We start from the raw sequence: 14,680 nt of genomic DNA, 5'->3' as shown, positions 1-14,680 counted from the left end.
AGAGACATCCTCGAAGTCCAGAGCGCTCTGGACTCAGACTGGGGCGAAGGTTCATCTTTCAACAGGACAATGACCCTAAGCACACAGCAAAGATAAAGGAGGGGCTACAGGACAACTCAAGGACATTCACAGAGCCTAGACTAAAACCAGCTTGAGCATCTCTGGAGAGATCTGAAAATGGCTGTGCACCGATGCTCCCCATCTAACCTGATGGAGCTTGAGAGATCTTGCAAAGACGAATGGGAGAAACTGCCCAAAAATAGGTGTGACAAGCTTGTAGCATCATACGCAAAAAGACTTAAGGCTGTAATTGGTGTCAAAGGCGCTTCAACGAAATATTGAACAAAGGCTGTGAATACTTATGTATATCTGCTATTTTCGTTTTTATTTTTAATAAACTCAAAGATTTCAAACAAACTTTCACAATGTCACTATGGGAAATTTGTAGAATCTTGAGAAATAATGAATCGAATCCATTTTGGAATAAGGCTGTAACATGACAAAATGTGGAAAAAGTGAAGCGCTCTGAATACTTTCCAGATGCATTGTACACATTCACCCAGCGATTAATATTATATTGCCATTTACTCACCCTCATGCAGGTACGAAGATATTTCTTTTCTGTGTAGAACACTTGGATAAAAACAATCTGAATTATGTTGATTCTGTCCATTTTCCATATGATGAATTAATAAGACTGTCAATCACAATCTACATAACATCAGAATGAATAAGGTTTAAGTTACAATGCTGCAGGTTGTCATTAAACTGTATACATTTTCTTCAATAAAAACAAAAAACAATATTCCAATGTTAAAATCAAATACGTTTATTTAGATTGTGGAAGTCAGTACAGTTGACAGTGTATTAGATTTCCTATGACACTAAGGCAAAATAATTTATACACATCGAACAGGGTCTTCAGAGCATCTCTTGGAAATATCACACATCCAGACACAACACTTCTTAATGGTTTAAGTATGACTTCTGAACGGTCTATATCAGAGTATCATTCAACAATGAAGACTTTACATCCACTTACTTCATCTAAATATATAACCATCGCGTCACTCTACAGTGTTACATTAAAAAATTTGGGTAACAATATATAGAGTTAATTATCCGAGTAGCAAAGGAAACACCTCAGCACTTGGTCCTTTAGGGTTAGTGTGACGAGGAAGGAAAAAAACAGTAAATAAGAGTCAGAACAGGAGGAAAAACACATTCTTGTTAGTCTTGTTAAAATGGAAGATTCTTAGCCAAATAAAACCATGAAATTAAATGTTTCATTCAAACAATGCACTTATGTGTAGGAATAAAACAGCCAACCAAGCAGCTAAAAGATTATGATGATCAAAATGAGCATGTATGTTAAGCTCTCTAAAGCTCCTGCCAATAAAACCTAATTGACCTCATGCAATATTTGGAGAAACTGGACATTGTAGAGTTACGATGTCGCTGAACAATCATCGTATTAGGCTTGGTGTTTTTAGAAACTTGCTTTGTAAAAGAACCCAAGACGATAAAATAAATCAGTTGATTCGCACAATAAGGGATTTTCGCTAAACACACACCTATATCGAGAATACGATCATGCACTTATCTCCCAACCCCCAAACCACTTTGAAAACATCTGCTGGCAGGACAAACACAGAAAAGGGGAGACCACTTAATATAAAGACATTTACGCTCAAGCAAAAGGAACTCGCAGGGGATTTGCACTATAAAGTGCTACTCAGCCACTCAACGCTTCAGCAGTAGTCATCGGGATACCTGAAACGATACTGGAGCTCAGCTGAATGTTGTTTTTGCAGAAATCGAATAGTAGAGAAATATGGGTTTTCTGGTCTGGCCACTACTCACATCTTAGTTGGAGTTTCTTTGCCGGACATTTTTGTCTTTGTGGTTCGTGGCAGAGTTGCTCTTCCTGAAAAACAAGATTTTACACAAGTTCACTCTTTGACGCGTAGACAGATTTCCTGAGCTAGACTACCGTGTGGGCTAGAAAACGCTCAGTTTTGTAGAGAACGATCTACACTTCAATCTCAATAACTAGTCAGGAATAGAAGTAAAATACTTACAGTGGGGCAGATCCTGAGTCGTCATCTACAGGCATCAGGGAAAATAGAAAACGAGAAATCGGTTAAAATACATTTTGCAGGGTTACACATACAGTTATCCTGTCTAGAGTCAACTTCTCTAAAATGTAGCTGACAGTTTTAAGAGGCGGGGAAATAACTCCACTAACAAATCAGTTGGCCTAATAAATGATTGCATATTGTGACTTATTTATAATTCGGTAACGTCTAATGTTAAACTGCATGAGTGATCTAAAAAGTTATCTAAACGTTTTGCTACAAGTATATACAGTTCTCACTTCTAAATAGGATTCATGCATCTTGATTTTCTTAAAAGGACACGTTCAGTGGTTTTCAGCCCAAAACTTATTGTAAAAATTTAGTCAAGTATCATTGTTTGTAATACAAACCCACCTAGAGCTGAAGTATAGAGAAAGATGCTGTCCCTTTACTACGACTACAAAAACTCACTGCAAAGAATTGCTAAATCAATGGGGTCGCAAAAATGTTCGTGTGTAGTTGCTTTATGGCTGCCAGGAGGTTCTGGGTGCTTTCTTCCTTTAAAAACAGGGTACCAATGATATTCTGGTCTACAGCTATTCTGAGATTCTTTTTTTTGTGCCTATTATCATCCACCAGGCGCTTATCTGAAAACACCAGATGGGAGAGCGTTAGAAGACTTCTCCTGTATTGTTTTTCAGTCTGCTTGGTGTGGTATTTGTACTGCCGCTGCTTTTACCAAAATCTGAACATTTTTGCACACTACATCTCGAAAGAATGCTCAATGCCTCACTAAACTTAAAAATGTTAAATTTGTTATACAACAACTGGCAAGTTTGGGCTACAGACAATTATACACAACCTAAAACATTTTAAAGGGGGGCTAAAAAACCAACAAACGTATTCTTTGTTTAAAGAACTCAATTTGTAAATGACACCTTTGCCTAGTTGAAGGTTCTCATGCAAAGAGCATGTCCACACACTCAACAAACCAGCAGTCAGAGATGGAGTTATACAACATCACCATTAATGTCATAAGGCTGCACTCTCAGAAACAAAGACCCAGGTGAAAGCACTGGAGTATTCTGGTACTCAAGATTACCATGCAGAGAGAAAATGATGCAGAGAGCATGCAAGGAAATATAACATGGACATCACCTATAATGTCACCTTAGTTATGCATAATACCTTGACATTTGAAACCCATTTGAAACCGCAACATGTCAGACTCCGCTAAACCCTTTCACTGGCTACAGGAGAACCATTAATTAACTTGCTTCGTAAAACGGAGTTAAATTATTTTGTTTAATTTTCAGTCTCGGACTGCCAGTGAAGGAGTTGTAAGTTTCAGCCCATCTGGGAGTGCATTCCAACTCCCCAAACCACCTGTTTAAGCAAATCCACTTCAGTCTGACATGCAGTTTTGGAACACTTACCACAACGTAAAAGCAGCAGCGAACAGAAAAAATAAACAATGTAAATCATAAAAATAGACTCTAAGGCACAGCCATACACTACAGCCAAATAAAACAACATCAAACTGAAACAGGGATCTTGCAAAATTAAGACTTGAAAATACGAAACATCCACTGAAATTTGTACGTTCACAAAAAGATGGAAAACCGTTACGACGTGAACGGTTCTTGCAGCATACCGTCTGCGATCTCGTCAGGCTTTCTCCTCTTCTCGTAGATGAAGATGACGGTGACGAGGATGATTACCTCGGCGACGATGCCGAGGAAGGGCCAAAGGGCGGCCAGGCGGCTGCGCACACGCAACTGGATCTGATCATTGGCTGATCCCACATCACTTATGCCGTGGCACTGGTAGTTGCCCATGTCGCCGTTCATTTCCAGTCTCTCAATGAACAGAGTGGTTTTGTTGGGGGTGCTCTTGAGTTCATACTTCTCGTCTGTGCCATTGATGATGGGGACCTGTGCGTTGATGAGGGCAGATCAAAGGAAACAGCTGTTCAGTTTCAACTAGTGAGTTTAGTCTTAATGTTATACATTATATGAATATGCATTCAAACATTGTCTAAAATGCCAATTTAATAATACGGTGAATATCAAAAACGGAATTCTATTTCTGTCATCAATAGAATGTGTGTTCGGGTTTTATTTTATTAAAAACATTCTGATTAATCACAATAATTGCACATAACAAATGTTTTAATATATAATCTAATAATTTCACATTTAATCTTCAAATTAATGAAACAGATTTCTTTAACAGCATAAAGGTAGGAATTATACAGAAATTCTCAAACACTTTACAGTCTCTATGCAAAGTTAAATTAAATAAGAAGTCTCTTTAAAGCTACAAAACCCACGGAATTCCTTTTTTTCTTTTGTTCTTTGATTAACTTTAGTAAAAGGAGTCATGGCAGCAGGTTTAAGAACATGGCCCCTTTAAGAGCTGTCTCTACACATACCTGAAGCCACTCCCATTTTCACAACTCTGCATTCATTGAAGATTTTATTTAACACGTTGAAATCTGCGCTAACTAAAAAGCTAGACAAACGGGCTTTCTGGCATAATCTTGTCGTTTTATTCCTTCTAGCACGAAGGAGAACTTAATACTAGTGCGCTGTCTGACAGATATTCAATGATGCAACCTTTAGCCTTTGACTGTAAACAGCAGACTGGCCCTCGCGTTGCATTTTTGCCACGTCCCACAGCTAGAAGCTGTCCATCTTCAATGAACGCGTCAAAACAACCGTTTCAAATCGCACTCAAGTGGTTTAAAAGCCAGAACATGAAGAGCGTGATTGTCTACAGTTACATTATATAAAGTATTACTAAATAAACAGATGTTGTGTCAATAGTAAAGTATTTTAGCGCGTTAATCTGAAAAAAAAGGATGATAAACAAATATGTTAACGCATTAAAACATTGCTACCCCCAAATAATTGAAATTCTTAGTAAAACCGTCCAAATTAAGCTTTTAGCTACCTTAGGGGTTCCATCTTCAGGGACCTTGTACCAGCTCCAGTCAGTGGGCAGGGGGTAACCGTGGGCCACACATACTAGAACAGCCCTGTCATTCTCATTTCCATATTCAGAGTGTTTGTATGCCACTACATGTGGGGCAGCTAACAAAGAACAAATACAGCAGAGTCATATACAGGCACCAATAGTAAATTTCTGCACAGATACGGATTCAATTTTTGAGTTATTTCAGCAGATGCCAATAGTTTACTGGTTATATTTACACACATTAACTTAACTCTAAAGATAAAATAAACATTTCCTAACTTTCTGAATGTTATTGATTCATATGACAACTATTAATTAAAACTGGTGATATTGCTTAATATTTTCTATATACGGAGCACAAATTCATTAGTTGTTTTTATAATGTCAGTCGATAGCTAAAATTGCTGTTATCGGTCGATACAGATTATTGACAGAAATATAGGTGCATCTCTCTACTAAATACACAATATAGCCTTAAGCTAAGGTGTCTCATTTCTCACCCCAGCTTACTATTAGAGACAACAAAACAGACAATATTGTAGTATTGTTTTTCACATTATAGTTGTAGAGTCAACAGTTCTTACCTTTAACCTCAATGGTGGCATTAACCTGAGGTTCTGTTTGGAAGACGCACGCATATATCCCAGCAAAGTGGTAGTCAATCTTTTCAATTCTGTCGAGGTGTGAAAGTAAAAACAATTAAATTAGACAACAACCACATATTAACATTTTGTTTTCATGGAGCAACAGGGAACCTTCAACATGACAGCAGGGCTCTACCATTAAAGGCAAGAAAATACACAACTAATTTGATCTGGTCTCTATAAAGTAAACAGCTTTTCCAGTGTGCCGCTACGGCATCCTTGTGGATATTTTTTCCATCCCAACAGTTCTGCCTCCGTTCTTTGCTCCAATGGGAAATAAGGTCAGTGAGCGTGGAGCGCCGCAGGGCGTTAACACTGCTACTGTCAACAGTCACTTCAATCATAATTAATAATATTTAAAACCTTCCCCAGATTATTAAAGGATTAACTGACATAACACTACTTATAAATGTATGTATAATAAATATACAGAATGCAAATTAAAAGGAACATACTGGTATTCAGTGTAGGGGTCTTGCTTTGTTGACTTGGAGGCATCAATGATCTTGCCATTCCTAGTCCAGTAGTGGCCTTTGATTTCAGAAGAGGGGCTGGTAAGGTTGCAGCTGAGAGTGGCAGAACTCTGGTTATTGACCACCACTGGTTCAGTCATAATGGTTGAATCTGCACAGGAACAAAGTGACAAGTTACACCCAATACACCATGCCAAATCCGATTTCTTTACATGGACTGTAAAATATTTTACTCCACAAAGCTAAATAAGTAGGGTTGGGTATGGGTAGATGTTTTTTTTCAATACAGGTGCCAAATCCATTATTTTAAAACCGTACCGGTGCCTAAATCAATACTTTAAAGAAAAGAGCAAAAAGACACCGGTGGATGACTATAAAGAACCAAATATTCAATAAAAAATTATTGTGACCGCATTTCATATTCAAAGATGCTATGGTGTTTACCATTTACCTCGTTTATCCTGCAGCTATCCAACTAAATGCTCACCATAGAAATGCATTGAATATATCAAAAGATTAAGTCAATTTACAGAGAGCGCTCTAGGCTACATACATGAATTATTTTAAAACAGACAGTATGTCTAGTGGAGTATAATCATACGCCTAAACATGCAGACAGAGTAAAAAGCTTGACAGACTGATGTCTAGAGATCAGACTGACAGAGGCTAGCGGTGGGAATCACGAGTCGATTCAGAATCACTTTTTGATGTACTAATTAGCATATTTAAGATGTCATCGCACCACACTTGCGCTCAGAGTGAGACTAGTTGGTACTTTGGCGGACTACTCTTAGAAGGGTCACGTATTGCATTAATACAACCGAGTGCCCAGTGAAGCCATTCTCATTGTTGTATTCTGCTGTCAGACATTAAAAACCAGTACATAATAGTAATTCTGGTAATTAAACAAGACTCTGTGCTGTATGTTAAGCGGCAGTCCCATATTGGCATCGGGTTTCGGTACCCAACCCTATAAAGAAGTTAAGTTTAAGCTTATTTAAGTCCACCAACCCATGGATGAAGTGACATTCTTAAAATTACAATTTAGCATATCAAAAAACATACAAGAATGATATGGAACATTCCTGTTCAGATGTTCACTACAATGTGCACATAATGGCACATTGCGGTAGCCCACACAAAGGAAGAGCAGGGGTACGTTTGGGCTCTGAGCTACAGGGAAACATTACGGAACAAGTAGTTTTATAAAGTCCTTAGTCGGGACATTTTGCAGTAAAACAGTGGGCTTTTTGCAGAAAAGTGCAAGGAAATGTAGTGGTACTTACTAGGTTAAGTAGTGTTCTAAGACGCAGGGTACCAAAAGGTTTACCCACAACAAGAGCCTTCTGATGTTCCAGTACAATTAAAATGGTTTCAAAACTTTAAAACTTACAAAGACATCTTAAGACGTTATCTGAGCCTTTTTTTCAGAAATACATTCGAATTACTATAGCTTTAAAGCATTAACACGAACACTAGCATTAACATGGAGTAATGCAAACAGGCACAGATATGGTCAAAAAGGGTATCAGATTACTATGAAGTAGAAGATTAGAAGCAGTGTTGTTGTGTGTTAGTAGGTCTTCTTGGTGTTTGGTCGAGGGTACAATTGTGGGCATAGGGTGAGGCAAGGGAATCTGAACCTACAGGGCTGTCTTCTAGGCTAGTGGAGACAATGCCTTCTGCCTCCACAATGTCACTCACGTTCAAACACTAAAACGTTTGCTTGTGTCCGAATCCACTTGACTTTAGGTGGGGTCCTGAGGTCATTGCGGTCAGGATCGTTGGACGCACGGCACTCATAAATGCCTGTGTCGTTGAATGTTAGGTCGGTGAGGAAAAGCGTGCTGGTGGAGTGGTGGACATAGGTGGCGTTGATGCGTACACGGTCGTCTCTTGCACCTTCAAAGAGCTGAGTAATGATCTCATCTGGCTCCTCACCCTCTATGAACCACCACTGAATTTCAGGAATGGGGTCACCAATGACCTCACAATGCAGCTCTGCACGGTCCTCAATTAGTTTCATCTGAGACATGGGCGATTTTATGAAGCTCGCTGGGTATTGGATTTGACAGATGAAGAGGGCAAACCGATTTGATTCGGGTTAAGTGCGAACAGTTCATTGAGATGAATGATGATTAGAAGCAAGCAGGCAACAGCAAAGAACAGAAGAGAAAAATAAGAATGTTAGAATGGAAGACATAAAACAGGCATGTGTCAAAAACAATGGATTTGGGGTATCACCATGTGAGCCCAGGCTCACATGAGTGTTTCATCACTTTATGATACCAAAAACAAGAGTAGCAGGCACTTAAAAACAATGTTTAAAACATGCATTAAAACTCAATTAGCTTAGCAAAATGTAAATGAACAACAGAAAGTATGAAATTTACATGGCATGGAAAAATGAAGAAAAGCAATTGCGATGACCAATATGAAGACATTGATGTATCCTAAGCTGAAAATGCCGAAAAGTCTCAAATTAAAACAATGAGACAATGAAACTACAAAGTAAACCTCCAATTTATGTACACTAGTGTAGACCCAAGTAGCTTGTACTCCAAAGAATAACATTCAAAGGTTGTGCCGTGCTAATCCCCCCTCGGAGAACGTGCACCGGAATTCTTCAGATCACCTTAGAACAATACACGCCCTCCACAATAACTATATGCATAACAGTGTTGTAGAAACATCACTCGACATCAAAGACAAGAACCGATCTGCCGTTCTTCCTGCAGTCTAGCACATTTTATTCTTTTTGCTTCTAAACAAGAATAAAGCGCTTCAATGTTTAATCTCTATTCTACGAGAGAGCGGTTTTGTCTGTTAGCCATGGAGGGGTAAAAACATTGGTGGTCCACATTATTGCACTGTGACTCCACACATGCCTTGGGCCTGAAATAACATATGCCCTTTGAAAGCATACGAGCTTCATCCATTTGACCATCGTACAAAGGTCACCTCAACAACATTCACTTAGTAGGCAAAAGATTTACACCTCAACCTATTCCACAAGACAAAATAAACTCCAATAGCAATTTAGATGCATACATTAGTAGTTTGATTTAATGTGTTAATATAAGCCAGACATACTGACCAAATATTTCAAGCTTTAAATATAAACAACACACTCATTGGCCGTCAACATAGTGAGGTCAACTAAAGTACAATGACTTGGTCCAAAGTCTGCCACAACTAACGGAAACTTTCTGACTTATTGACTAGTCCAGATTGAATAAGTTATTTATCTATTCATTGGCATAAAGTGTGTTTTAATATCTTAATAGTTTCTTGAATGCTTAAAAAAAAAAAGTCAGCTTTCTTGGCATGGTTCAACATGCAACATTATTTTATCTGAAAATGATGAAACATTATTTAAATCCAATGTAAAGTGATGCCATTTAACTAGATCATAATAATGAAAACTCAAGACAAAACCTGTTGATCCAACTAAACGTGATTCTATGAAAGCGGTCATTAGGGGCAAAAAAGGAACCACAATTTTTCTGTTGTTTTGGAGAAGTGCTGAGCCTTATGTAGAAATAATTTCCAATAGGGGCAAAAAAGGAACTACTTTTTTCTAAGGCTAGACAAGAATAGTTGATTATTCGAATATTTGTTGGATGGGTTGCATTCGATTTCCAATTTCAAGATTCGAATATAATTTTTTTCCCTAAAACCTGGCATCCCCACGAAGCTGTTCCAATTCACGCCTGAAAATGAATCACTTTAAATTCATTGAGGACAAGACAAAGACAGTGTGCCAAATATGCAATTTAAAACTGGCCTACCACAACGGCAAAAAATCATGCGAGTTCTGCGAGTACTTGTACACCTATAAAAATGCTAGTTTGTGACTTATTATCCATTAAGCAGATCTTAGTTGTTTCAAAACAATTAATGAAAGATGCTTTGTGCTGTTTGGTCTACGCAGTACTGCATGACGTCGGAAAAACCTAATATTTGGAGCAGTTTGGGGCCTGGTAGGGACACAGGTTGAATGTCACTATGTAGCGCGTTTTTTGTCTTAAGGAGACCGCTGAAGCTGAATGAGGAATTTAAACAGGCTCATGCCCATCATTCATTTAAATCCATGCCTCTGCCGTGGTTGGCAAGCAAACTTCGTTCGGCGCCCGAGCAAAAAACAACCAAAAATTTTTTCTAAACAAACGTAATAAAGGAAACGAGATAGATCCAATTTACCAGTGAAAACTAAACTAATTTGTTTTAATGGCCGGAACGGTTTCAAGCGTTTCCATGTAATGCATTTAAATCCATACTCCAGCACAGATCTCAATTAACTTACAGAAACTAAACAAAATATAATTTTCCAGAAAAACAAAGCTATTTTAGTGTCACTTCCGGCTCACGCAGTTTATTAAAAGTGAAATAATTCTAAACGTGTCCACATTCAACCACGATTGCACCTAAATGCTACACTGCGTTCCTTTGGATCCGCAGAAACACACCCGCCCACACCTGCAGAGTGACGAAGAGAATGAATGCTTCAACATAACAAAAAGGCGAACAGACACAGATATTCCTGCCTTTATTAGAGAGCAGCGCCTGTCTCTAAAGCTTCGAATATTCGGTGTTGATTACCACCGAAGCTCCAAAAATGGCATTCGGACCAGCCCTATTTTCCTGTGGTTTTGGGGAAGAGCTGAGCCTTATGTACAAACACAATTTCCAATGGTGACCATGAAGCCGATAAGGTCTGGATTTGAATGATCATTCAATAGCTACTTTGAGAAATGATGTCACCAGATCACAGAGAAATCCGTGCCTCGATTATATTTTTAATATGCGTGCAAACAAATTCACCTAGGTAATATGGCCTAATATAACTTGCTAATGCAGAAGGGAAACTTTGGTAGATGGTAACTGCTATAACAAAGGTTTTATTATCTACAAGTTCAGCCGGTTTACATGGATTTCTGCGCGTGGGCCATTTACAGTGATGGAACATTATAATGAGCTTAAGCAAAGCCTTTTACTGACAAAGGACGGACTAAAAGACTGAAAATCGCTGCCCAGATACAGGCTGGTATTTATCATTTACTAGATGATTGGACGAAACACTACTCGATTACAGGGGAACAATGGCCTCAATCTGAGATATTTCATAATGGTTTTCACAACTAATGTTTCACTAGACTTGCCAACTACTGCAAAACACAAACTAGCTTGTACCGGTTTTAAGGACGCCTGCTGCTTTGTGTTTAAATCATCATTCGCTACACTAGATTACATGACATGCCAGGCAAGAGTACGCACATATTAACCCTGGTCGAGACATGCTGCTCTTTGAGCCTCGTTGAAACAAAACAATAATTAAACGTCACGCAAGAAAGATCGTCTCCAATTTAGGAACTGTATAAACGTTAAGATGGCAACACACACGAGGACGGATTCGAGATTATTTACCGTAAAGAACGGTGCGCTTTGTACACTTGGGGTCATTTTATACGGTCATGTTTTACGCTGTTGCTAACAATTAGCTAACGTCAGTCCGTTTGCGCGAAGAACGTAAATACGCGATGTTACGTGATTGTAGAGATGATGACGTTTCTAACATTATGAACGTGCAACGCATTTTAAAAACATATCAGCTGTTGCTATAGCTCGGCGAGCTCGAGCCGTGTCTCCGTGCCTTGACAGTTTGCAAATGCTTCCTGGCGGCTTTCGCCGCTTCCAAACCTTTCGTTATCGACACATTTCACTCGTTTCGAGGTTATAAAAAGCGACGTTAACGGCTTGCTTGTCGTCAAGGGCCGCGCTCGCGTCAGCTTCCACGTTCATTTAATAGGCCTGTGGAAAATGAGCTCGCGAGCTAAGTGATCAACAGAAAATGAGACGACTTACCTGTCCGGGCATCAGCTTGGAACAAACACGACAGAACGGCAATAATACCGCCGAACAGCCACACGCTTCCACTCCTTGTCATGGCGACGTATTTGAAAAGATGTAAAAGTGTAACGTTAGGTCTGTTTAAAGCGGTAGAGACGACCCGACACGAACACCGAGATGAACCTCGCCGTCCTTTACTTGTACACGAGAGCGCGCACGTACGCGGGCGAGACCTTTACGTCATCACGTCCGGTGTTTAAACGCAGCGCAGGCCCTTTTGTCTGTATCCAATTAACACACCGCATACACAAATATATATATATATATATATATATATATATATATATATATATATATATATATATATATATATATATATATATATATCCAGAATAAAAGTTTGTGTTTACAATATATATGTCTGCGTACTGTGCATATTCATTTTGTATTAATAAAAACACACATACAAATATATAGATTTAGGAAACATTTACATGAATTTATGTATTTTATACATAAATTAAATAATATTGTTAATTTATATAGACATTTATATAATTTTTTGTTGATATTTTTCTTAAATATATACATACATGTGTACGTATTTATAAATACCAAATTAATATGCACCGGACATAGACATATATTTTGTAAACACAAACTTTTATTCTAGATTAATTGCTGCACAGCCCGAAACCTTTTGGTTTTGAACAAATGATCTGTTAAAACAGATATATGTCGTTTCTACCAACCAATCACGATACCCTGTAAACAAATTGGTATATCATTTATAAAAAGCTTTTAAAAGCTTCTCTAGAAAATAGCAGACAAATAAAGCAAACGAACGAGTAAATAAATATTCTATTAGGTTTTTGGAGATTTTTGAACACTTTGGCGGCAATTGTTTGTTAACATCAATGAGCATCCCTAGTTTTTACAGTATTGTCAATAAATAACGTTAATTCTAAGGGTTACATCCATGCGCGGAGTTTGCGGGGGGGCAGGGGGAGCATTGCCCCCCCTGGCGGCTGAAACGGGTAATTGCATTGTTTCAACAAAAAAAATAATTGCATTCTTTAAAAAAATTATATATTATAAATATCTTAAATAAGGATAAGGAACTGGCTGCGGTTGACGATGGGAGCAGCCAGGTTTTCCTCTCTTGCGATCCTTCACATCGAAAGCGACATTACGGCCAAGCTCTCACCTGAGACCATTATCGACGCATATGCTGGACGCAAAAAACGAAAATTACTGTTGCACTAGTCTGGACAATGTCTAGGTCTGTAAATTTGATTTCTCTGCCAAATAACTGCTTTAAACTCAACACACTGCTTTCAATATGCTGTCTTTTGAGGGATGGGGACGGGGGTCCCACTGATATAAAAATTAAAAGTGGGGAGTATTGTGTGACTGTCAGTTGAAAATGTTCCGTCTTGTCACACTTATAAGAGAAAGGCAATTTTGTATCTATGCATACTGTACACATACACATGGCGTCTTTTTTATTTTTTCCCCTTGTCTCAAAATGTTTTAAATGTTTCATGAAGTACAACAAAATGCGAAATATAACTTGTTTTTTAATCGCTCTCATTGCCACAATGTGTTTTGAAAAAAGGAAAGAAAAACTTTAAAAATCTTTTCGTTTTGGTTGAAGATAATATTTTAACAAAAGTGGTCCGCAATTTTATTGCGTTGATCCTAATTGTGTCCGAAGATGCGATGCAGTCAAGTGGCTTACCTGTTTACTAAAAGAATGATTGTATTGTTGTACTGTTTTTTCTTCTTCTTTGGGTTAAATATAAATATATGTGTTTATTTAGCATGTTTGTTGTGTCCATATGTGTTAGGGCTGTGTTCCCCAATTGATAGCCCAGGTCCCAGCTGCTACAATGACTTTTTTTTTTTGCCCCCCCTGGCTCGAATGTCAAACTCCGCCTATGGTTACATCTTGTTTGTATACATTGAGATGCGTAATAATTTCATTGGCTAGAAGGCCTTTATCTCTAGAGTTTGTACAAGAAACGTGTTGGAGGTCAATTTTATGCATCCATTTAGTACAAGGTTTTCCCTGGTGTTTTTATAATCTGTCATCAACAGCGATTCATACTGTACGTATTGTTGGCTTTTTCCGTTCATTGTGTAACTACTGTTCAATGAATGTTCCTTCCTTGGACAATTATGTTCCATCTATGCGAAGCTATTTCAGGTCACTTGCCGGATCCTTATAGTGCATAAAGCACTCCTCATTGTTTTCTATGTATTTAAGTTGTTGCCAGACTTTTTTTTGAAGTTTTGAATGTGCTATGGTACCTCATAACATGATGACGACAGAGGTAAAACATTCATAGTCTAATACCATGATATCTTACTTTCTATCATAATATCAAGTGTCTTACTGTCTGTTGCGTATCACATTTTTCTCAATGCACAACACAAAACAGTTTTACAACTATAGTTTAAACCACGTAGGCTGTTTATGCCAAAAACAAAAGTGTAAGTCTAACACATAAAGGCCTCGACTCCTTTATGTTGGATCCTGCACTCCAATGTGAAGTGCCAGTATAAAGCCGATCACAGTCCAACAGAACTAAATGGCCTAACTAATGAAAAGAGAAACAAAACACAATAAGACGCCTAACCCGATCCATGAGAG

At 38.2% G+C, this 14,680-nt stretch overlaps 1 protein-coding gene across 2 annotated transcripts; it reads right to left on the bottom strand.

The window, feature by feature from the left end:
- Nucleotides 1–805: 805 nt before the first annotated feature.
- Nucleotides 806–12,321, bottom strand: bsg (basigin). Of its 2 annotated transcripts, none has more exons than XM_079471296.1 (8): nt 12,040–12,321; nt 6,157–6,325; nt 5,642–5,730; nt 5,034–5,173; nt 3,733–4,012; nt 2,082–2,106; nt 1,864–1,927; nt 806–1,773 (listed from the first exon to the last, which is right to left on the bottom strand). In XM_079471296.1, exons 1-7 carry the CDS (start codon nt 12,119–12,121, stop codon nt 1,867–1,869), a joined length of 846 nt encoding a protein of 281 aa, XP_079327422.1. In that variant the 5' UTR covers nt 12,122–12,321; the 3' UTR covers nt 806–1,773; nt 1,864–1,866. The 2 variants fall into 2 exon arrangements, with proteins under 2 accessions (XP_079327422.1, XP_079327421.1); XM_079471295.1 differs by lacking the exon at nt 12,040–12,321 and adding an exon at nt 7,879–8,227.
- Nucleotides 12,322–14,680: the final 2,359 nt, after the last annotated feature.

Source organism: Barbatula barbatula (assembly GCF_947034865.1).
Source record: "Barbatula barbatula genome assembly, chromosome: 13".
Classification (NCBI taxonomy): Eukaryota; Metazoa; Chordata; class Actinopteri; order Cypriniformes; family Nemacheilidae; genus Barbatula; species Barbatula barbatula.
This window is presented reverse-complemented; position numbering and strand designations above follow the sequence as displayed.